The 24,402-nt window shown below is 36.1% G+C and overlaps 6 protein-coding genes across 10 annotated transcripts; 4 read left to right on the top strand and 2 right to left on the bottom strand.

The window, feature by feature from the left end:
* The first annotated feature begins 2,446 nt into the window (after positions 1-2,446).
* LOC106439239 (putative BTB/POZ domain-containing protein At3g08660) lies at positions 2,447-7,009 on the top strand. The gene is made up of 5 exons (XM_013880645.3): positions 2,447-2,971; positions 3,080-3,146; positions 3,812-4,894; positions 5,463-6,126; positions 6,968-7,009. Exons 1-4 carry the CDS (start codon positions 2,868-2,870, stop codon positions 5,961-5,963), a joined length of 1,755 nt encoding a protein of 584 aa, XP_013736099.2. The 5' UTR covers positions 2,447-2,867; the 3' UTR covers positions 5,964-6,126; positions 6,968-7,009.
* LOC106439238 (sialidase) lies at positions 6,968-10,110 on the top strand. Its single transcript, XM_013880643.3, has 5 exons — positions 6,968-7,196; positions 7,454-7,562; positions 7,951-8,059; positions 8,188-9,060; positions 9,491-10,110. The coding sequence occupies exons 1-5, from the start codon at positions 7,016-7,018 to the stop codon at positions 9,845-9,847; spliced, it is 1,629 nt and encodes a 542-aa protein (XP_013736097.2). The 5' UTR covers positions 6,968-7,015; the 3' UTR covers positions 9,848-10,110.
* A 2,547-nt stretch (positions 10,111-12,657) lies between these two features.
* On the top strand, positions 12,658-14,234 carry LOC106439236 (ubiquitin-conjugating enzyme E2 11). Its single transcript, XM_013880642.3, has 5 exons — positions 12,658-12,846; positions 12,925-13,015; positions 13,484-13,611; positions 13,704-13,808; positions 13,893-14,234. Exons 2-5 carry the CDS (start codon positions 12,946-12,948, stop codon positions 14,034-14,036), a joined length of 447 nt encoding a protein of 148 aa, XP_013736096.1. The 5' UTR covers positions 12,658-12,846; positions 12,925-12,945; the 3' UTR covers positions 14,037-14,234.
* A 362-nt stretch (positions 14,235-14,596) lies between these two features.
* Positions 14,597-15,876, top strand: LOC106439233 (thioredoxin H9). Its single transcript, XM_013880638.3, has 5 exons — positions 14,597-14,881; positions 14,989-15,062; positions 15,168-15,287; positions 15,361-15,483; positions 15,578-15,876. Exons 2-5 carry the CDS (start codon positions 15,042-15,044, stop codon positions 15,734-15,736), a joined length of 423 nt encoding a protein of 140 aa, XP_013736092.2. The 5' UTR covers positions 14,597-14,881; positions 14,989-15,041; the 3' UTR covers positions 15,737-15,876.
* Positions 15,877-16,451: 575 nt separating this feature from the next.
* LOC106439234 (non-specific lipid-transfer protein 6-like) lies at positions 16,452-17,267 on the bottom strand. Its single transcript, XM_013880640.3, has 2 exons — positions 16,695-17,267; positions 16,452-16,619 (listed from the first exon to the last, which is right to left on the bottom strand). Exons 1-2 carry the CDS (start codon positions 17,030-17,032, stop codon positions 16,610-16,612), a joined length of 348 nt encoding a protein of 115 aa, XP_013736094.1. The 5' UTR covers positions 17,033-17,267; the 3' UTR covers positions 16,452-16,609.
* A 424-nt stretch (positions 17,268-17,691) lies between these two features.
* LOC106442173 lies at positions 17,692-23,923 on the bottom strand. Of its 5 annotated transcripts, XR_007338231.1 has the most exons (26): positions 23,557-23,918; positions 23,397-23,468; positions 23,263-23,306; positions 23,067-23,178; positions 22,914-22,985; positions 22,767-22,829; positions 22,556-22,633; positions 22,353-22,445; positions 22,128-22,247; positions 21,922-22,005; positions 21,493-21,702; positions 21,350-21,397; positions 20,808-21,044; positions 20,571-20,677; positions 20,133-20,377; positions 19,768-19,836; positions 19,600-19,664; positions 19,326-19,495; positions 19,166-19,244; positions 18,843-19,086; positions 18,723-18,768; positions 18,542-18,650; positions 18,419-18,481; positions 18,213-18,316; positions 18,028-18,096; positions 17,692-17,954 (listed from the first exon to the last, which is right to left on the bottom strand). XR_007338231.1 is itself a non-coding variant. In XM_048776357.1 (25 exons), the coding sequence occupies exons 1-24, from the start codon at positions 23,872-23,874 to the stop codon at positions 18,239-18,241; spliced, it is 2,826 nt and encodes a 941-aa protein (XP_048632314.1). In that variant the 5' UTR covers positions 23,875-23,918; the 3' UTR covers positions 17,881-18,096; positions 18,213-18,238. The 5 variants fall into 5 exon arrangements, 3 of the variants coding, with proteins under 3 accessions (XP_048632314.1, XP_048632315.1, XP_048632316.1); XM_048776357.1 differs by having other exon boundaries at positions 17,881-18,096; XM_048776358.1 differs by having other exon boundaries at positions 17,881-18,096; positions 23,256-23,306; positions 23,557-23,855.
* Positions 23,924-24,402: the final 479 nt, after the last annotated feature.

Below are 24,402 nucleotides of genomic sequence, written 5' to 3'. Positions count from 1 at the left end.
ACATATGTATAATTAACTTTATATTTCTAGTTTATATCTCTCATTTTATATAAAATATTTATATTGATACTACACATACTTTAAGTTCATATGATATACATACAATTACGGAAAAAATGATTTGCTACTCACTTAAAATGCATGTCAAGTTTTCTTTATTTCAAAAATTAACAAAAAATTACATCCAAAATTTAAAAAAAAAGTAACTAAATTAATGTCTTTTTAGTTTTAAAATGTTATGTCCAAATCTATTAACAATTCAATCTATTAAAAATAAAAATTACTTAACTGAAAGTTATATTTTTAAATACAGCAAACTTGAGAAATGAAAATTTTAAGATTTTTTTTCAAAATCTAAATATCCGAACCCGATCCGAAATAACCGAATCCGAACTAAAAATACCCGAACCCGACCCGAAGTACAGAAATACCCGAACGGGTTCTAGACCTCTATACCGAAATATCCGAAAATCCGAAATACCCGATCCGAACCCGAACGGGTACCCGAACGCCCACCCCTATTCTTTTCAATGTTATTGTTTTAAATGGTTAGTTGTTTTAGTAGATCATGGTCATTATCTATACGAACCAACATACACTTCCACATACACACCATCCATAACTAGCACCATCCATAACTCATTCTTTCAAATTGCACATACACTTCCACATACGCACCATCCATAACTAACACCGTCCATCACTCATTCTTTCGAATTGCACCGTCACAATACATTCTTTCAAATTGCAGTGTCCACAATATATTGTCCACGATAGTGTGTTCACTTAAATTTATTATATATGAAAGAAAAGTTTGATCATCTTTTTATGAAAATGATGAACTTATAATCCACTAAAACCATCCACAAGACTTCGTCCATGAAATCTAGTCTACGAAACTCTTGTAAGATTAAAAACCTCGTCCACGAAAATTTGTCCATGAAGCCTCGTCCACACGTTCACATATCTTCCATCCACGACTGCACCATCCAACATAAAACCCATTAGCTGTATCCAATATACCTTTACATTTATTACAACTGAACTGTAATATAGTTACAAAGAAAGAAACAAGACTTCTAAAAAGCTAACACTATATTTACAATAACCAAGGGTAGTTCTGGACAATAAAGGACAGCTGGCGGGATAAAGTGGAAGGAATGTGTGCCAAATTCACATTGTGTCTTCCACCGAGAAACAAACACACAATGTGTCTTCTTGTGTAACTGTCTCTTTTTTTCTAGGTGTCTCAAACGACAACTCCGCTCGTTCTCTTTCTACATTTTTTCATTTTCTTTCCATTCTTTTTTCCTTTAATGTTTAGATACTTTACTAGAGACTACTGATAATGTTGCCCTTACATTTGTTGTGACTGAAAATCCATTTTGCTCAATCAAACGCACAAGATCTATAGACGCATCGACAACTTTCATATAATGTAGCAACAATCAAATAATATATCTAACCATATTAGAAAATTGATCAATAAAATATCAGTTTGAAGCTATAGTGAATTAGCGATCACTATATAATTTTTTACAATCTAGAGACACTTTCTCACATTTCAATCAAAATCAACTATTATCATCGATATGAGCCACCAACCAGTAGACAAGTGAATAAACGAGTAACTTCACTCTTACTCTCTTGTATAATATTTTACATTTTATACCAAGGATAACAATTATGTGGTATAGAACGCTACACATAATCAACTTTAATTTGGCTAAATGGACACGCATATAAATGAAAAATCATGAGAAACTACAACAAGAACGCACCAAAAGAAAAACAACACACAGTGATGCATGCATTAAGTGATTGAGAACTTATGTCCGTCCGAAAAGTAGATTCTTTAAGCTCTGTCCTTTGGTATATGTTCGCTCTTCTTTGGTGGTTTTGGTCTGACAACGAATTGCTTTCTCATTCTCATTCCAAATTGTTAACCAAAAAAGGTCATAAGTCTTTTGCTTGAACAAGTTGATAGTGTATTTGGACAAAAAAATTCACCAAAACAATGAGTTTGTTTCGAGGAAGTAATGTTTGTTTTAGTATCATGTATGGTTTTAGTTAGTAAACGTGATATTACTCTACTTTGAACTTGGTGCAATATAATTGAGAGAGCTGCAGTAAAGGGAATGTGTACGTCTCCAAGATAGATCAGAACAATAATGGAGTCTTTATGGAGTTCCGTGCCACACTCTCTTTAGCTTTTCTCACGTACCTTGTGAATCATTCTAATATAGAAATAGAATATGCATCATTGCATGTTTCTTTCTTTAGACGGAGGTACATTGAGTCACATTTAAGTCGGTAGTAAAAAGACAAGAAAATAAACGTTTTTCTTCTTCACTTGGAGGAACGAGTTCGGACCAGGCCGGGACCAGACAACACTAATACCTGATAATACCTGATAGATTTAACTCCTGGCGCTAAATCATTAACCCAATACACCATTGGGAGAAAAAGAGTTTAAACTTAATTAAGGTAACAATATATATTTGTTTTTGGGTCAGAACCGGTTTCGGGAACTTTCAAAATTACAAAATCTCGTCTTGATTAGCGTTTAACTTTTTATTTTGTTTAACATCCTATAAAGGAAAGTATTTACGTTTCAAAATCAAAGATGATCAGAACTATTTCCCTTTATGTCTTTTTGTAAATAAAGGCTTTCCTCCTTCACATCACTCGAGAATCTTTATTCTCTAATACTTTCTTTACTTACCAAGAATGCAACAGCGTCTGTGTCTGCACACAAAGCAAAAATCATAGAGACGAGAGACTTATCTCTAAAACCCCCAAGACAGTATTGTTTTCGTTACAACGAGTCTCCACGCGATCTGGAGAACAAGACAGCGTGGTTCAAGATGGCTGGTATTTCAAACAGACCTCTGTCTCAATCTTCTTCCTCAACAAGCTCTACTTCATGTAACAGTCGCTCCTCTGTTCCTCCTCCCACCTTCTCCACCTGGTTCGTCCTCTCTCTACATCCCAAGTTTTGTTGTCTCTCTTTAGCTCTACTGTATTCATTTTGTTCATATCAACGAACAGTTTGATTTTGATTATGTGAAACTTGCAGTATATTCTCTGATGTTGCCGGAGACATCACCGTTGTTGTTGATGGAGAGTCTTTTCTACTCCACAAGGTTAGTGAGTGCACACAAGCTTATTCTTTTTTTTTTGAACAAACACAAGCTTAAAAATATTTAAAAATATATATATATATATATATATATATTGATTTAAAAATCCCAAAAGGGCATCAATGTTGATTACAACTTCTGTTTCAACCAAAATGATCAAAATCGAAATATAACAGAGCTCGCTTCTCAACCACCTGATCCGGCGCTTCCCACTTACTAACTCTACCATCAGGGGTGGTTTTGGTCTTGAGCATAGCAAAGTGGAACACTGGCATAAGGCCCCAATTTTTTTAAAAAAAATACATGGAAAAAAACGCTCAAATTTGTAAAAAATTTTTTTAAAAAAACCTTACTAAATTGTTTTTTTTTACTTCCAATATCTCAGAGACGCCTCCTATCTACCATCTTAATTACCAATAGTCCTTCTTGTCAATCGTTGAGGTGTACCACAAAACCATTAATAATGTCAAAATTAATAGTTAGACTATATCCGAGTTCCACATCGGATATTAGACTAAAGAAAACTAATACACATCTGGTCCAATTATCTATTCATATGAAGTTTTTTGGGAAAAAAAAATTTAAAACAAATATCAGATTCAAAACGAACAATATCATATTTAGCTCCTGCTCCCCCATAATAAACAGTTTTTTTTTTAATATTACAGTTTCCACTAGTAGCTCGGTGTGGGAAGATGAGAAAGATGGTGAGAGATCTCAAGGACAATTCAAGTATCGAGCTAAGAGACTTCCCTGGTGGACCTCTAACTTTCGAACTCGCCATGAAGTTCTGCTACGGCATCAACTTAGAGATCACACCCTCCAACGTGGTCGACCTCCGCTGCGCAGCAGGTTACCTAGAGATGACCGAAGACTACAAGGAAGACAATCTCATCTCTCAAACCGAGAGTTACCTCGACACGACAGCTTTCCGCCACCTCAAGAAATCAGTTCAAGTGTTAATCTCATGCGAGAGGCAAGAACTGTCGGAAAAGTTCAAGATTCCTGACAGGTGCGTGGAGGCCATCGCCATGAACGCTTGTAGGGAGCAGTTAGTATCGAATTTATCAGAGGAGCTCAAGGGAAGAGACTGTCTCGCGTGGTGGATCGAACAGCTCTCTGCTCTCGGCATTGATTACTACACAAAAGTTGTGTCAGTGATGGCGAGAACAGGTGTCCGGTCCGAGAGCATTGTTGCTTCTCTGATGCATTACTCTCAAGAATCACTAAAAGGTGTTATTGTTGACCGCAACTGTCAGGGGCAGAGGGAGATCGTTGAAGCTATTGTAACCCTTTTGCCGTGTGACGAGAGAGGATCGATCATCCCTCTCAGCTTCCTCCTTGGGATGTTAAAGATTGGAATCACATTAGGTATAGAGATCTCTTACAGGCTTGAGCTAGAACGTAGAATCGGACAGCAGTTAGAGAGCGTGTCTCTTGATGATCTGCTTATACCTTCTGTCGGAAGGGAAGAGGCCATGTATGATGTGGACACTGTGCATAGGATACTCGCGTGTTTTCTCGAGAGGGTTGATGAAGAAGATGAGGAGAGTGGTTGTGATTCAGACTCCACTGGTCATTACCATGGTTCGTTGCTGAAAGTGGGACGGATCATGGATGCGTACTTGGCTGAGATCGCACCGGATCCCTACCTGAGTCTACATAAGTTCACAGCTATTATAGAGAGGTTACCTGATTACGCACGGATCGTTGATGATGGGATATACAGAGCCATTGACGTGTATCTCAAGGTAAGTATCTATATAATATGCAATTAACAAAATTAATCTGATTTTATCTATTTAACACTCAAAATAGTTAATTCAAGAAAAATAACTGCAACTCAATATACATCAAAGTAAATAAAGAAAGAGAAATAATTTATGATAGCACTTTTTATTTTATATATAGCACACAAGGGAAAATTTCCAATAATAGCATCAATTAAAAATTTAAAATACATTTTTATTTTATCTTTAGCTTTAATGATTAGTGTTTATTTTAGAATTTATTTAGTGGAATTATAAGGGAAAAATCTAGAGCTTAGCGTAATTTAATCATTTTATTATTTTAATAATGTTATTTTTCGAAATTATATCTAGAGCTTAGCGTAATTTAATCATAAATTTTTTTTGTGAAATATCTTTAAAAAAATCACATAAATGAATGGGTTAGAATTTTATACATATAACTATACTTATAGATAATAAGTTATTTTGTAAATATTTATACTCATGCATGAAGAAGAAATCACTTAATTTGTTTATATTGTGAAAACATATGATTAGACTAATAATAATCAAATATGATATCATTTAGGCTCATCCATTAATGACGGAAGAAGAACGCAAGAGTCTATGCAAGTTCATAGACTGCAACAAGCTTTCACAGGACGCAAGCAACCACATGGCGCAAAACGACCGTCTTCCTGTGCAGATGGTGGTTCGTGTTCTCTATTCAGAACAGCTGCGTCTGAAGAAAGCTCTGTCGGGAGACTCAGATGAAGGTGTACTAGATTTGTCTTCGGGAGTTCTGAACCGAGCGGTTTCTCCAAGAGACAACTACGCGTCTCTGAGGAGAGAGAACAGAGAGTTGAAGCTGGAGATAGCGAGGATGAGAGTGAGAGTTAGCGAGTTGGAGAAGGAGCAAACGTTGATGAAAGAGGGAATGATGGAGAGGTCTGGTAATAGCGGTGGAACGTTCTTGACGTCATTGTCTAAAGGGATTGGCAAAATTGGGATATTCGGTGGTGAAAATCGGCAGAAGGTTAACCGGAAATCGAGGTCGGTTTCGGAGAGAAAGACAAGTCGAAAGGGGTAATAGAAATGATGATGGTGGTGATGATGACAATTGACAAGTCGTAAGTAGTGTGAAACGTCAAGGTTGCTAGCTATATCTACAGAGAAAGAGACAGAGTCACATGTAGAGGGTGGTGTACTGGGCCGGATAGAGTGTGGAGTAGACCCATAATAGAACCAATGAGGTATCGTTTTCAGCCTATAGAAAACAGAGGGGTATAGTTGTTGTTTGGATTGGGTCCAGGCCGTCTCTATCATAAAATAAATAAAAAAGTATTAGAGAGAGTTTTTCCATTGGGTATAATTTTATTTTATTATATGACTAAAATCTAGATATATAAAAAAGAAAACATTTATACATATAAGATATGAGTCTTTCATATGTTTTGTAGAATTCCTATAAGAAAAAAACGATTCTTCACATTTTACTTTTTCCAAATTCTTCACAATTTCATGCCATTAGTTTTTTATTAACTCTCCAAATGAGGTAAAGGAAAAATATACTAGTGCCCTAAAAACATAATCATTAAAATGTGTTGGTTAGTCAGTTATGGGTTACCAATTATCAACAAACATTTTTAATTGTATTTGTAAGAGAGAAAGAAGAAGAACCACTTACAAAAAAAAACTGGTTTGGGTTTGTTCATAAATCAAAAGTGATAGGTTAATGAATATTTGGTAAACTGTAATATTCTAATCTAAATGTTAGTTACTGTGAAAACTGAAAACCTTAACTACATGACCTGTAATAACAAATTAGTTGGAAACCCATCTTGTATATATATACTCTAGTTGAGTAGTGATCCAAGAAGAACACCACGTGGGGGTCTAACTCAATACACATTCATTAGGAAACTTCCTTTCTTTGTCCGCCTCATAAATAATTTTTTTTTTTAAAAGGAGAGCGCATGATTGATGAAAGATGAACATGCAGCGTGATACCATTAGATATTAGTTCAATCATCTCTCAACAACTTCGAAGTGACATTCATATTCACCTACACATTGCCTTTCTTGTCTCTTCAGATCTGAGTTTCTCTTTCCTCTCTCCAATGGCGTAGCCTGTAAGCAACAATGAACAGGAATCTCAGAGAGTCTGTTATCGGTGGGAGGAATACTCCGGCGGCGATCTCACAGTTTCGCAGAGGCAATTCTCAAAACGGTTGCTTCTCTAGAGATTCCGATGAGAATCTTGATCTCTTCTCTAAGATCCGTCGCTCTTTCCCCTTGTCTTCCTCCGACCATTTACCCGACGGTTCGTTTCTGATTCACCTTTCCTTTTATAGAAACTTCAAATTTCAAAAAATATAATCTAAAAAAAAAAAAACTGAAAACGATGTTAGTTTCGAACTGTCTTCATCTCCTAGATTCGATCTCTGTTACTTTCTCTATTACAGTGATTTGAAGAGACAGCGCTGTCTTTTTTTTTTTTTTTAAGTACATACTTTCGGACCAATGAGAAACTGTTGGATCCTGTTTAACACTATCTCTGCGTTTTGTTTTTAATTCCAGTTTCTGCGAAACTAGGGAGGCTCTCTGTCGGATCCAAACCAACTGCTAAAGGCAAAGGTGGTGATGATCTCTTGTCATCAGCTGAAGTAGACAAAAATGATTATGACTGGTAAGTTTCATCTTCCCAATCTCTAGTCAGTGTCTTCCCAAAATAAAATGATCCAATCAAACAGTGGATCATTTTATTTGTGGATTTTCCACAGTGTAGGCTGATATGTTGGTTACCTGCACTTGGGCGTGTTGATTTTTTCGGATGTTGGATAAATCGATAGGCGATAACTAAACGTTTTATAAAGGATTATTGGTTAAACTGATGACTAGACCGATTTTTTTGAACGTCTAGATCGATTATTTAAAAAAATTGGTTAAGAGAAATCGTTTCATTTATGCATGAATTGTGTCGTCTACACCAATTTTTAGAACACTGGTTTTTTCTCTTAGTTTTTGCTTTTGTGAGTGTTTAAAATCTTATTGGTAAATTCATTTTTTTGCTCTAGGCTGCTTACTCCTCCTGGAACACCTCTTGGGAACGATTCTCATTCATCTTTGGCACCTCCAAAGGTTACATCTTCCGCTAGAGCTAGTTCTGCTTCAAAGACATCAAGGGTATGAACCAAACCCTTTTCTTCTAGAACCTCAAAAAATTTCTTCATGAGTTCTACTTTCTTGAAATAGAAACTACATTACCTTATTCATCATATAAGAGTATACTCTTTTTATTGTTCCTTTTACAGCTTTCGGTTTCACAGTCAGAGACCAGTTACCATCCCTCACGTCCTGCTAGAAGTAGCTCACTGACTCGCCCATCCGTTTCTAACTCAGGCCGTTTACCATCTTCCATCCTGAACACTAGCTCAGCTTCAGTCTCATCCTACATCAGACCTTCATCCCCTAGCTCCCGTTCCTCATCTTCAGCTAGAACTCCCACTCCCACTCGTACTACTTCCCTCTCACGTGCCTCGACTCCATCAAGAATCCGTCCAGTGTCATCCACTTCATCTCTGGACAAGACCAGACCCTCCCTAGTCTCAAGACCATCTACTCCAACTTCTAGAACACAGTCAAACTCACCAAACGTAGTTTCTTCCAGACCAAACTCTCGCCCTTCAACCCCTACGCGTCGAAACACATCCACCTCAGCAACAAATGGTCGTACCGCACCTTCATTGTCTAGGCCAAGCTCTCCTGGACAACCTAGAGTCCGAACCACCACCACCACCAACACACAACAGCCAATTGTGCTACCAGACTTCTCTCTTGATGCACCACCTAACCTCAGAACAAGTCTCCCGGGAAGACCGATATCAGCTGGCAGGTCTAGGCCTGTTGCAGCAAAGGCAAGTCCAGAACCCAAAGGTCCCATGACGAGAAGGAACTCATCTCCTGTTGTGACGAGAGGAAGACTCATAGAGAGCCAAGGAAAAGGCCGTTTGAGTGGTAATGGACAGCAACATAACATATATGCACCAGAGCCGAGAAGGATTTCAAATGTTTCAGAGGTAACTTCACGGAGAACCGTGAGGACTTCTTCAACTGTGATGGACAATAACAACGGGCTTGGGAGGTCATTATCAAAAAGTTCACTTGATATGGCCATTAAGCACATGGTACGTTTATATCTTGAGCATCTGAAGTGTTTTATCATGCTGTTAATATCTCCACATTATGATTATGTTCATAGCATGTTCTGAGATTTTAGGGGCCTATTCAAAATTTGAAATTACACTGAACTTTTTATTTAAGATTTAAAATATTTATAATATTAAAAAAATAGTTTAAATAATCTATCTGAGAAAACAAAAATCAAAATTTTAAGTTTTCAATAACATAAAATATAAATTCTTATTTAGTTGTAATATTAAATTTATTTATATTTCTTATAATAACAAAAAGTCTAGTTTGTATGTATATTTTATAAATATATTTATGTATATAGACAAAATATTTTTTTTTAAACTAGGGGCTCCACAAAGTTTGAGGCTCCATTGAAATGTTTCACATGAATATCCTCCAACCCGGCTCTGATTGTGTGTTTAGGACATAAGAAACGGGAAGAGTAACGGTTGCGCACTATCAAGCACGACGTTGTTCCCTCAGAGCATCAGACAAGCCTCGTCCAAGATACAGCCAATCCGTTCAGTGAATAGCCTTTCGGATTCTATCAGCAGCAACAGCGCAGAGAACGGGAACGAAACAAACGAGGGAAGAAGACTGATGGGGAAGTCGAGCGATATGAATATGTATGAGAGCTCAAGGTATGACGCGTTTCTGTTGAAAGAAGACGTGAAGAACACAAACTGGTTGCATAGCATTGATGATAGGTCGTCAGAACATGGACTCATGTTTGATAATGGAGGTTTCGAGCTGCTCCCTGAGCCTTTTGCCCCACTATAACAATACACACACCGCAAGTAAACAACTTATTTTTCTTTCTAAAACCACTTCTCTTTATCTTTCCTACACTGCTTGTTTGCTTGTTTAATGGTGTGGAAAGAGACAGACTAATATGTAAGGCTCTAGTGGTTTGTAACTTTGTGGTTCTTGAGTGGGGGGTGGGGGGCGCTCAAGTTCCCTCTTCTTGGAACTTATCATGTAAAGGATCTTGATTCTTGAAGAAAACAATTAGCATGTGAAAGAGGAAAGAAAGGTACTTCACACAGGCTAGCGTGAATCAGAGACATACCTAAGTTAATAATCGATAGCAAAGCTCAACCAACAATTCCAGTAGCTTTTATTTTATTTTTTTGGTCAAACACTACTTCATTAAAACTCAAAAGAAAGGTTACTCTCCCTCGAGGGAGAACGAGTCTACAAGGGCGAGAGCTGACTTTGCCACCAAGTCAGTCTTTGAATTGTTTAAACGAGGAATAAAGCAGAAGGAAATAGAATCAAACAAAGTACTGACATTCAATAGTGACTTTGTTTGATGTATAAGAGATTTCAATTGTTGACCACAAAAAAGAAAAAGAAATTTTAATTGTTGTTTTTTTTTTAAAAAAAGAGAGAATTAAATATGTTGTTTTTCAGTGTTACTTCTGTATCATATTCTCATGAATGTCATAGACCAAACTCCTTCCCTTTCAGGGTCCCTTATTAAGCAAATACTAGATATTGACCCGCCCTCGAGAGGGCGGGTATATTTTTTGCTTTTAAAATTATTGCCTAATATAGGTTTCGAAAGGTGACTATCGTCCCGCCGCAGTAACAAAAATCTTTACATATACTATATATCTATACATTTTAATAACTGTTAAAACCGCACCGCAGTTAAACCGATTGTCCTGCACCGTTCAAACTGCAGTCACCATTCAGAACCATAATTTATATGTTTGTGTGTTTATATAATCAAATTTTTGTATGATATGAATTTAATAGAATAGATAATTTTTGTAAGTATATTAAATAAACCAAGTTTCATAAGTATGTACTTGTGTCTTTTTTGAGAAATTTAATTTTTATATTTGTGTTATTTTTTTGTAATCAAATTTCTGTTTAATATTAATTTAATTTAATATAATTTTGGTAACTATATTAAATATGTCAAGTTGCATAACTATAAACTTGTGCCATATACATTCGAAGAAATTATTTTTAAACTTTATTTTTAAAATTTGCAACATATTATATTTTGAGAATTTGTACTCCCTACACACCAAATATCCTCTATTTGCACTCCATACTCTATTTCTCCCCCCAATTTTCTTCCCCCATCATTATCATTTTCCCTCCATTCTATGGTATATCACCTTTTTTACTGTATTGAGCTAATTTGCTCTTATATTTTCTTAATAGTTACCTAACATAATTAGTCAAGAATATTCGTACTCAGAAATCCGACTCGGAATCGACCCTAATATCAAAGTCTCTACTCTATTAGACCTGGACTATATACTCGAACGGTTCTTAAAGTGTAATATACGAAAACCAATATCAAATCCAACCCGCACCGAGAACCGAATAAAAATTTTGAAAAATATTTTTAATATATATATATATATACGTAAATGGGTTAATATAGTTTTCACTAACTTTAAGTAAAATCACATTTAATAAATATTTTTTAATCCAATAACCTATTTAAAACCTGTTAAACTAAATGCGTTTATATGAATATTTATTTCTACTAAAAGTTCAGTTAAACCATATTAAACTATATGTTAACATCACGTTCTTTGTTAACTGATAAATTTAATGTCTGTGTAAAACATTTAATAAATTAATATATGGTTGAATATATCTTACGGGCTGAGATATAAGTTATGTCGTTGTAGTGTATATTTTTTTTAATAACCGGTAAAATCACAATCACGAAAACATAAATCATTACCTGATACACTATAAAAGTAAATATTATAAATATTAACTAACTTCAAATATTTTATTTTTTATTAAATAAATACATAATGATTTTATTTGTGACCATATTATATTAACTGATTTTTTAAAATTTACTTAAATCATATATATATATATATATATATATATATTGATCTCTAAATTTGGTCGTTTCTTGTAAAAAAAACATTAAAGCTAATGTTATACTATATATTTGATAGGTTAATTATAAAACCAAAAATACGAACCAAAGAACTAAATATTATAAGTAAAATAACTGATTGTAGTGTTCTGCGATGATAAATAATTAAATACCATGAATATCTGAAACTTGATGGTGGCCTTCATTTATTATATGTTAGTCAAGCATATAGTAGTTATTTATTTTCACTCGTTCAAATAAATTTTGTAACTGTCGCTATATTTATGAGAGAAGTTCCGAAAATGTTGCAACTAAAAGAGAAATTAGAAAATATTTATATTATTAATGGGTAGTTACATATAGATGAATGGCAGTTTATATATTTAAAAGTATTTATATAATTAGTTGGACTAAACATTTATCAATTGGTCATGTTGCTGTTTTAATAGTATTGATAGTAGTAGCATCTTATCCAACTTAAACTGTACTGTAAACTTTTGAGTAAATGAAATAAGCTTTTTTTTTGTCGGCTCATTTTGCTATAAAATATTAAATGAAACTAAACTGTACTATAAAATATTAAATGAAATTAAACGGTAGTACTATACAACATTAAGTGAAATAAGTCAAAAAAAAAAAATTAGTGAAAAAGCTCATTTTGCAAGATAATTTTTAATATCCCCACTCGGTTGTTGCATAACTGGGCTCAAGGTTATGGGCTTCGTAATTTGAGCCGAATAAATAATCCGAGCCAAGTTGGGCTTTCTCGACGGAGCTTCTGACCGAATCAGAAGCTTCGAGTATTTATTATTCGATTTCTCTTTGCACGCTATTAGTAGAAGAAGGAACCTCTCGGTTTCAGATCCAATTTCACCAACTTCGACTCCTCTAGGGTTTTCTGATCACTTGTTGTTCGGTTCGTAATCTCCGTCTTCTTCCCTTTTGCGATCTCGTTCCGTTAGCATCAATCGTGTCGGCTCGTTTCCTTGTGCAGGTTGTTTAGCGTGTCTGAGCCATGGCTTCGAAGAGGATTCTGAAAGAGCTCAAGGATTTGCAGAAGGATCCTCCTTCTAACTGCAGCGCAGGTAAAGATCGAAGCTTTCTCCTTCCTTTTTTTTTCACTAAGCTAGATAAAAAAAAATCAATACTTTGTTTCATCTATCAAAGTTATGAGCTGTGATTTTGTTAGTCTCTTTGATTCGTCCTGCTTTGTTATATGAACTCATCATTCTATTATTTAGTTAACCAGTAATAAAAATCTTTACTTTGTTTCATCTATCAGAATTATGATTTTTAATTTTGGTGGTAAAGCTTTGATTTTTTTAGTCTCTTTGCTTGATTCTGGTTTGTTGTCTGTTATATGCACTCAACGTCTTCAAAGATTCCTTTGTTTCTCTTACAATCTTAAAGATTGATTATACAGTGACTTAGATTATTATTATTTTTTGTCTAGAGATTCCTTTTGTAGCTCCTACCAATAATAATATGTCTCTATTGATGTGGTATGAGGTCTGATTTGAGTTTTGTTGTAATTTTTTTTGTTTTGTGTGTAGGTCCCGTGGCTGAGGACATGTTCCATTGGCAAGCAACTATCATGGGACCTCCTGATAGTCCCTACGCAGGAGGAGTCTTTTTGGTTTCCATTCACTTTCCTCCGGATTATCCCTTCAAGCCACCAAAGGTTTCGTTTCTTCTTATCTAAATCATTTGTTAAAGTTTATGGTCATTGGTGTTTGTATCAGCGATCTTAGGAATGTGTCTCTGATGTTGTAGGTGTCTTTCAAGACAAGGGTATACCACCCAAACATCAACAGCAACGGAAGCATTTGTCTTGATATCCTGAAAGAACAGTGGAGCCCTGCTCTTACCATCTCCAAGGTTTTAAGCCTTTTGTATCTTTAGAAGACTCTTTCAGCTGGTTCTGTTTTGCTGATGTTTGTGATTATTGCTCTGTGGAATCAGGTTTTGCTGTCGATCTGCTCGTTGCTGACGGACCCGAACCCAGATGATCCGCTTGTGCCAGAGATTGCTCACATGTACAAGACGGATAAGTCCAAGTACGAGTCAACTGCACGAAGCTGGACGCAGAAGTACGCCATGGGATGATGAATAATAAGAGACTCGGAAGTGGTGGGGTCGAAGACAAGCGAAGCATAACGTTTATCTGAGCATCCTAAAATATATATCAAAACATAAAAAATGCATGTGTGTTGGCTTTTACTAAACGCTATTATGTGACATCATAATCCAGCAAAACTTATATGCTCGTACTCTTCTCTACTAATCATCTATTTGGGTTTTTTATTTTTTCTCTAATTATTAATTTTGGGTTTAATCATCTACCCATTTCTCATCCTATCTCTATCTTCTCTACAAATCCATTTGTTTTGATAATCTATTCTATTAAAACAGCAATTTGACATATTCATATAAATATGGTCTAACTATTTTAATACAATTATTAAAAAAAGTTATTAATTATTTAAAAAAATTAAAAATAATTAAAAAACACAAATATAAATATTTTTCTAAAAATGTAAATTAAAAAGTACACCCTTAGAATTTAGTTAAGACCTTTAAATCTTTAATCATCGATTTTTTAACCACAAAGAACAAAATGTGTAGAGAAAAGGGTAAAACTGTAATTATGGAGAAGTGTAGGGGGCATTGGGTCTGACGGAGTCAAATCATAATGGGAGGAGGAAGAGCTTCATCTCCAATCAACGAGTAACGACTCCTCTAATTTGGTAGCGTCCCCGTTACGACGCCGTTCTTCCTTTGATTTTTTCATTCTCTCTCTCTGCTCGAAAACATCATTCTCTCTCTCTTTTCAGTTCTCTTCCTTCTCTCTCTCTCTTCGTTTTCTCTGTAAAAAATCTTCAACCTTTAGCCTCTCTGATCGCATCCAAAACTCCTAAAGGTCTCCGTTGTTACCGTTTCAGATTCTCGTGGTACGTTTGGAATCGCTTCACTCTTTTCAAATTTTCATTTTTTTTTGACGTTTTTTTTCCCCAAAATTCGATGAACTGAAAGTTTCCTCTCTTTTCTTTCATGACAGGGACTTGCAATAAAACAAAAAAAAGAAATCGACTTTGTGTTTCAGACAATTCGATGGGAAGCTGTGTCTCTAAGGTACGACATGAACCCCTTTGTTTGTTTGTCTGTTTTCTTTTGCTTCTTGTCGCATGAATAAATTATTGAATTTTTTTTTTGTTGTTTATTAATGCGATGGTATAGGGAAAAGAAGACGATGATTCAATCCACAACGTTGATTTTTCCGGTGGCAACGTTCATCTCATCACTACTAAAGAAAGCTGGGATGAGAAGCTAGCCGAAGCTGGCCGTGATGGCAAAATTGTAATTTTCTAAATATGGAGTGTTGTTTGTGTTTTTTTCTAAATCTCATGAACCATCTTCTTCTCTTAAAAAGGTGATTGCAAACTTCAGCGCGACTTGGTGTGGGCCTTGTAAGGTCGTGGCACCGTTTTACATCGAGCTTTCTGAGAAACATCCTTCTATCATGTTCCTTCTTGTAGATGTTGATGAACTCAGCGTAAAGTCCCTTCACCATCTATCCATAGCTTCTCTTCTTTAAATGATCTTTCAATTAAATCTCAAATTTTTGTTTTATTTTGTGACGTGTGCAGGATTTTAGCTCATCATGGGACATAAAGGCAACACCAACCTTCTTCTTTCTTAAAAACGGTCAGCAAATAGGCAAGCTTGTTGGTGCTAACAAGCCTGAGCTACAGAAGAAGGTTACTTCCATCCTTGACTCTGTACCTGAGAGTCCACAACGGCCTTGAAAAGTAAATAGGCACCCTTGTGTTCCCTTCTTCTCGGTGGAGAAGTGTTTGGAAAAAGTCTTTGTGTTCTGATCAATGGATGTAAAATATGCGAAAGATGTCATGAATCTTACCTCAGTATTATATTTTTGAAACGTCTCTATCTAAAGGTCAATGTTTGCTCTGGTTCTGGTTCAATAGTTTAATCGTTTGTTCTCCATCAAAACAATTCCTTCACTCTTACTAACAAAATCTCACAAAATCAAACATTAAATAGGTTTCATGTTTCAGACTCTTGCACGGTTGCACGTATATTCCTAACTAGATCGTTTAAAATAAGAACATTTAGAAAAAAAGTAAATCTAATAAATATGCTTAGAAAGTAACCAAAAGGGTTTTGACTAGCAGGGATTGTTCTGGGCATAACCAAATGAAACAGTGGCATAGGACCCCAAAAAAAAAATTATTAAAAAATTGCATAGAAAAGTCTCTCAATTTTGTAAAAAAAAAAAAAGATTTAGAAAAAGTCATTACTAAATTGTTTATGAATCTCATATTTTCAGGACTGCCCATGTCGACAAGCATAAAAAGAAACGCCATAAAAGTATTGAGTTTACGTCGTTTGACATTGCTGTGTATACGTTTACTTCATGTCCTGATTTTTTTACATGCTAGTTCAGTTCGCAGTGGAATTTTTTTAGCTCGTAACAAAACAAACATAACGAATGTTTTCATATTTGGTCGAAACTATAATCCATTTTGATAATTTTTATTAGAACCTTGAGGAACATAAAGGTGAAGATACATCACTGAACAACGTAGTTACTACTACCAAGCCATGTCCTAACTTCTCGTAGTAGTAGTAGTAGCTTCCTTTAGGATCTTCTGCTTATTTCAGTGGATACTGTAAAAGGAAGACATAAATGTTTGAGATTTTTCTTCATGTCCTAATAAATCATTTTACGGATGTGTTTTTTACCTGTTGCAGTTGGTGGAAGGGCTGATACTGAAAGGGAGATTAACACCACACTTAGCAGGCAAAGACAGAGCATTTTTAAGGTTGCTTGAAGAGTAAGAGGCTCCTCCAATAGCATTTTTGATGCAACGGCAGACGCTCTGACGATCCGCAGTGGTTTGAGCCTGACTGTTGAGCGTTCTGACACCGCTGCAGCAGTTAGTTGATGGGGAGTTTCCGCCTTGCATCACGTAGGAGAGGCAAGGGTAAAGATCACCAACCACGTTGTTGCAAGTCACGGCTGCTTCACCATGGTGAAAAGCAAGAACTAGGAACAAGGCTAGTAAGAAGAGAGATCTCATGTTTACTTTCTGTTTTTTTTTTCTGGTCTTGTGTTTGTGTACTTTGGTTAGATAATTGAGAGGTTGTATATATAGATGGGAAGAGTTTGGTCGTTGGTGGTTGAGGAGTGATTGCAAGGTTAAAAATTAGTTGTGGATGAATTTAATGTCTACCTTCAACCCATTAAGAATTTAAGATCTAACCCTCCTGATTCAGTTGCTTTGTACCTAGCAATTTTAAATAAATATATTTTGTGGATATTGTGTCATCACTACACTGCAGTTGTGAAACTCAAGACGGATGGCAAACGGATAGTAACAACAGCAACAAAAAAAAACACATTGTCTCCAAATCCATGTTTGTAATAAAAATGATTAGCAACAAATCTGTGAAAGAACATTCATAACCGATTGTTAAATCTTGAATTTGATTCAAACAACATAAAAACAAATCGAGAGCTTCATAATGTTTAGTATGTAATGTTTTTGATCAGCTTGAAATGTATTTATGATCCATCACCAGCACTGAGCTTCACCAGCCAGTGAAAAAATGTTGATTAGTATAGTATGTATTCCACCATTTCACAAAATTTATTCCATCATAGAAAAATTATCATTCCATTTTCGTTTTGGAGATATTAAATTTTTCTGCAATTTGATTTTTTCTTTTCACAGCTTGGTTAATTTTTCCGTGATTTTGCGATTAATCAATATTTACCAATCAGAACAGAACTGATCGTGTATAAATTCGGATACAGCGTAGACTGTCTTAATATGTCAATAAACAACGAAAGTATTGGACTGATATTGGGCGGTGGATTTTGATGGTCTGAGTTAGATCACAGTGCATTAAAACTCCAGAGAAAGAGTGTGGGGCTTCGTACGTTGTTGTCGTTAGAAGTAATTAAAGATAGCACAAAGATGATGGTCCTCCTTCCACGAGCTGTGTGGGGCGTATTAAATGATTTGATAAGGAAAAACCGTTTTGGTTGGTTTACAACAACACTATCTATTACCTTACATAGTGGTCCCAAACCTCCCAAGGCCCTAGCCATGTTCGATTCAACCGAATCTTTAATCAAAACCTGATTCAGAAGAAATTGTACCATTGCAGTAATTCTGATTCCGCCTTCTACAAAACTTGTATATTGTATATTTGTATATATAAATAATCAAGTAGACAAAACAATGTATTTTTTACCTCTATGGAAATTCAAACTGAGTCACTCAGACTCTCTGTGTAGCAAGATGGAGCAATTTGCGAAAGAATTGAGGAGGGTACATTGGTGGCTGCTCTGCTAATGCCTATTAAGTTTCCAAGCACAAATCAATAACGTATCAATGTTATCATGAGAGTTTTTATCAAATACAGGCTTGAAGATATGTATGAATGTAAAAAAATGTCACCTGTTGGATTAATACAGTGGAAGGAGTCATTCCAGGAACTGTGTTCACCTCTATAACCAGCACCTGCACAACTTAATTTGTGAGAAACCAGAAAAATGATTTTGGATTGAAATATTAGAGCACCTCTCCTGTTTCAACGTGCACAAAAGCATCGATCCGTGAAAACCCCTCTAACCCAAGAGTTTCCGCAATCAGCTCGATGCCTTGTTTGCATCTTTCCAAAGCGTCCTTACTGAAAAACCACACAAGTCATCAGATTTATAAATATTTTAGCTTTATTAAAAAGTAAAGTTTTGTAACAAACCTCATGATTGTTGGTGGAGGTGGAGTCAGGTTTATGCCAGTGCCGCCTAGTAAAGAGAAAAATTAGACTAATACTTTCATAAAAATACATGAAGTAGCAAAGAAAGACGAGTGGGTATACCTTGGAACTTCTCCTCGAGTGACAATATATCGCCACTTTCCTTGACAGTAAGACTAGGATTCAGTGAACGCATTGACCCACGCTTTCCGATTACTCCCACGGTTATCTCTACCCACCTCCTCGTACCTTTCCAAGAGAGCTTCTGCTTGGCTTTGGATGAAACTATGATTTCATCGGTCTCAACAAATGGTTCGAAGATCAAAAACTCGGGAGTAGTATTTGGCATCTCAATCATTCCATGTGTCTAGAAACAAGTGGGATATAGCGACTATCAGTGAAGAAGGCCTTATGGTTGTACTAATAGAATGAGTATTTTTTTTTACCGTGGACAAAGTGTTTGGAGGAATCCTTGGTAGACAATCTTTTAATGCTTGTACATATACATCAAGGTCTTCAGCGGAACTGTACATATACAAATGGTTCAAAAATTAAAAAATTAGAATCTTGAATATGAATGGCAAAAGGCTTTAGAATACGAGTTACCATAATCTTGCAACACCAGTAGAGCATCCATCCCTTGCTGGTTTAACACAGAATGTCAGACATCGAAGCTTGGTGATTAATGCATCCCAAATGTTTGAGATGGTCTCATGCATTATATCATCTGTTCTCTTCACGTCTTTACTTATGGTATGAACTCCAAACTCTGAAAGCTGTTCATTAAGAGAAACCCAAAAGAAATAAAATTTGTTTTAATATACTGAATACTACTCACGTCTTTGAATATACTGGCTTGAAGAGTATATTGTAAACGTACATGACTAAGAGCCTGAGATGTCATGACTTTGTCCATGCAAGTCCTTGAAGCTAGTACGCCTGGACCTTTAATTAAGCACGGAGAAGGAATATAAAACAAACAGATGAACACATTTTATGTGGAAAACTGAAGAGAAACCGTAGTGCTGTACCATAAGTTGCAACGAACCTGTGTAAGCAACTCCTTCATCCTCCAGTAAGGCTTGCAGCGTACCATCTTCCCCAATTCCTCCATGCACTGTCACATTGCATTTGGAAATTATAATTTTCAAAACACTGAATATAAAGATGTAGCGACTAAATGTGAGTCAATACAGAATGAAAGCACTGTCTTAACAGAGAAGTGCTTCCGGAGGGTGTCAACACTGCTTCAACAAAAGAGTATCACCCTCTTCAAATTTTTGTTTTTGTTCTTGCCATTTGGCCAGTAGGCCTTTTTACTTAATTTGTTGATAGCATTTTGCTCGTTCTATTATATTTACTAATGTTAATACATAGTAACAGACACTGCCGTCCCTCGGTTTTAACACTGACCTGCAATGAAGACGGTTGCCTGAGCTTCGCTGGCAAGCTTGATCCACTCTCTCAACGAAAATCTCATTGGCAGTTCGTCTGTTATATCAAACCCTCCAAACCAGCTTTCATTCTTCAAACCATCCATAAGATCCTCCATCACTTGCTTTTGCAGCAGAGATGTAAACAGAGCCCGATCAGGCTCGATTGCTTCAAAGCACTCCGCAAGAATTTCCTCAGCAGTGTGCCTTAACACAACAGAGTACCTGAGAAGAAATAAAATCACTGGTGATGTGGAAATATAAAATGATTTCATGCAAGCATGTGAATTGCATTATGTGTTGTTCCACTCCGTATAAGCACATCGATGCAGTAATGTATTTGAGGTCAGCTTTGTTGTATCGATGTAGTCAACTACTGTAAATCTTATTTCCACTTGAAGTCCGAGAATATACTTACGGTAATAACCACACTTCTCTGTTGTCCAAATCAGATTCGGTTTCGTCCGGAAATGCACCAGATGAGTTGCTAAGTGATGGGGAAAGCAAGCAGGGAGTTACTTTGAGCTGCAAAAGAACAAGAACACCAGAGTCAGACAAAATGTGTTGAGCCTGCGGTTTAGCTTATAGATTACAGGTTAACAACAGTGCCAACTGGACTTGATAATGACACAATGGTGCATTGTTTTCAACTTACATCAACAAATCTTTGCAGATTCATCCAAACATTTGTTCCACTCATGACAGAAACCTGCCGCTCTGAAGTGTCTCCTCCAAATATTACAAACACTTTCTGGACGTCCCCGGAGGTTTTCAGGGTGGTTGAACCTTGAACCAAATGACTAGACTCATAGTTATACCAAGTAAGATGGGGAAGCCTTGAGCAAGCTCGGTGGAGGATGGTTCTCAAAATGTTTGAATGAGAAAACCCAACCTGAATGTAAGAAAATTATATGACAATACAAACATCTGCCCTGAATGCTCGAACAACCTGACCTAAACATGTATAAGTAGGAATAGATAAACAATAGATTGTAGCTTAAATTTCTACGAAGATTAAATGACGGCGTGAATCATGTTATTTTTAATCAGCCTTTGACTGCACTTAGGAGTTAGTAAGAAATAGGTTACAATCACAAACATTCCACAAAATCCCAACATACATGTTTAACCATAGTAGGGGACAGTTGGAAGCACATTGTTAACATAACCATCAACGTTACACCTATCTTTAGTTACCTTAGAAGCCTGCTGGAAGAGAAAGCTATTTTGCTCCATGCCACTTATCTGTAAATGTACCCGAGTGCTACTTATAAGAACAATGCAGAGTACAATAGTGGATCGGGGTACATTCTAAGGCTAAAAAGATGTAACAGGCTGACCAGGTTGATGTCTGTGAATATAATATTCCTTGACTTGCGTCCAACAAACGTTTCATCTGAAGCTGATGATATATTTGAAGTCGGAGCCAAATACCATCCATCAATGCGAGCAAAGTCGCGAAGACCTAGTTTTTGAAATAGAAGAGATGCCTCTTCACGGATACTTTTGATAACATGGATAGGGAAACGAGGTGGAGTGTGATAGGTGACCTGTTTATTTTTATTACACCCATTGTGAGAGGAAATTAAGCTACTCAAATTTGGAACTCAACATGCTGAGAAACCACGTATATACAGCTAAGAAAATAAATGTTTGGCTTTTGGAAATACACAATTAAGACTTTAAGAGCACGGAGAGAATCAATGTGTTCTAGACACGCCTTTCATGTAGGGTAATGAAAATTGCAAAAACTGTGTTTCTTTCAGTACCTGTTGTGTCGGCAAATACTTCCTCCGATAGTCGAAGATCGCATCTTCCTCCGGATCACCGCTGCCATGGAACTGAAGTTGCACCTGACCAGATAAACATTTGGATACGTAACATGATTAACAAGATTCATGTAAAAGGGGTAAAAAAACATCTGGCACAAGCTCTGAACCCGTGAAACTCAGAGAACAGCTGAAAATGTGATAACCTCAGAGGGCAACAGCACAACAGGATGGGAATCAGAACCAGAACCCACATCCAGGACGATGGCAGTGAACTCATGTCCATTTTCAATAAACACCTCAACAACAACCCTATCATCAATTCCCTGTAAGAAAACAGAAGAAAATAAACAAACTGGCCGTAAAGATATCCCAGAAATAAATATATTTTATTTCTTTCACTTCCAAGTTACTATCAAAACAACGGATACCTCTAGAATAAGTTCAACAGCTTTCTTGATTGAATCCTTTACGCCAAAAGCAACCTTGACACCAATGCTTGACCCTGCTCTAGCTGGTTTTACCTTAAACAGACAGCCGTGTAGAGAAGAAGTAAAAACAAATGAAAAGGAAATTGATTCTTTGGGGAACATTCTCTATCTATGATCAGTCTGAGAAATAGCCTGATGCTTACCACCACTTTTCCCACATCAAGATCCAGCCGGTTATCTGTAAACCATTGTGCTATTTCACTTTCGTCTACTCCAGTTCCCTGTTAATAAGCAAAGATATCACTAGCTATAAATACGAGTACAATTGTCTATGCATACTACGGTAGAAACGGAATGCAGATAAAGAGACAATACACTACCTGCACCAAATAGAAAGAGACAAATATACGCTACCTGCACCAAGTAGTTTGGTACTGACATGAACCCATGTTTTTTAAGCTCCAAAGAAGCTTCATACTGGAATCAGTTCACTGAAAAGAGTCAGAACTATACTACTCAAGCTGCAGATGAATATCTGTTGCTCAAAATCTTACTATTAACCTTGTCAAAGGCTCGACGGCATTCACTGGATCCGGTCCCAACAAACGGAATGTTGTGACTCTCCAACAGCTCCTGCATAGTATTAATCAAATTTGTTAAGGTTTCTATAACATTTTAAGTACTTCCAGCAGAAAATAAACTTATATAAAGGACCTGAATGCCCCCATCTTCACCAAATCGACCATGAATAACAGGGAAGACAATGTCCACAGCGGAAACAAGATGCTCGGCCAAGTCTGATAACGAAGAGAACCCCTGTGCAAGACTACACAGCACGAAACAAACATTGTTTGGATACTAATTGTATTCCCATGACAAGAGTCTCAGAGAAACCTTATGTACCTCTCACCTCTCGAGCTTGAAATCAAAATCTGCGGGAGTGTTCGAGTACAGCTGGAATTCATTTTCACAAGAAGACGGAATCAAATGATAGAATACAGCAGAAATTTATGGAAGTGTGTCTAAACAAGGTAGCAGCAAAACCTGAGCGGAGGAAATTGCGAAGGATTTGAGATGAGCATCTATGTAATAGCAGCTCACGCTTACACCGTTCCCCTGATGATGACAATCGAAACGATAAGGTGATTTGATAGAAAAATCTAAAATCAGCGGGAAACGATTTTCAAAATTTAGAGAGGATAACCTGAATGTGATCGAGAACTGATCGAGCTGAGTTGAGAGAAATCCCGCGCTCCGCCGACGGTCCTCCGCAAATGAGTCCAACTCTCAGATTCTTCTTGCTCTTCTCCTCCTCCTCCTCCTCCTCGAAGAGAACCGACTTCGACACGGTTCGTTTAGCTCTGGAGGAGGCAAGGCGTCTCTTCGTACTCAAAACCCTGCTTGCACTACTCTCGCTCTTCTGATTCAGATTCAGTGTCTTCGCTGATAATCGAGCAACATCGTCTCCTCTTCGTATGCCGTTACTCATCGACAAGCTGACGCCGATCGCCATGGACGCCATCTCGAAAGAGATTTTATCTATATTATATTATTAAAGTTGAAGTACACATTGAGATTGTTTGGCAATATGGATAGTAGTTAAAAAAATAGTATTGTTTGGAAATATGGATAGTAGTAAGTTAGAGAAAAAAATAATGGGCTTATGCTATTAACAATTAGAATTCCATTACATTATATTAAAAAATAATAGATCTATATTATTTGATATATAATATATTCAAATCAAAATAATAATTTAAAATTGATTTATATCAAAAATTCATTCAAATATATATATATATATATATATATATATATATTCAAAATTTGATTTTTGCTAACATATTTTCTAATAACTATTATAAAAATATTTTCAATATATATAAGAAAAATACAATACAAAGTCCAATTTCAAACACCAACTTAAATTATGGTTTTTATACTTCACATTAAATTTAAAAATATAATATATGTGATTATTTATATGATTGTACGTATAAAATATTATTAATTATAAGAAAATTTATTTGATGGTACATATAAAATATGA

This window comes from Brassica napus, chromosome A3, assembly GCF_020379485.1.
Source record: "Brassica napus cultivar Da-Ae chromosome A3, Da-Ae, whole genome shotgun sequence".
In the NCBI taxonomy this organism is placed as follows: Eukaryota; Viridiplantae; Streptophyta; class Magnoliopsida; order Brassicales; family Brassicaceae; genus Brassica; species Brassica napus.
The sequence above is the reverse complement of the archived record's forward strand: the minus strand, read 5'-3'. Positions and strand labels throughout refer to the sequence as shown.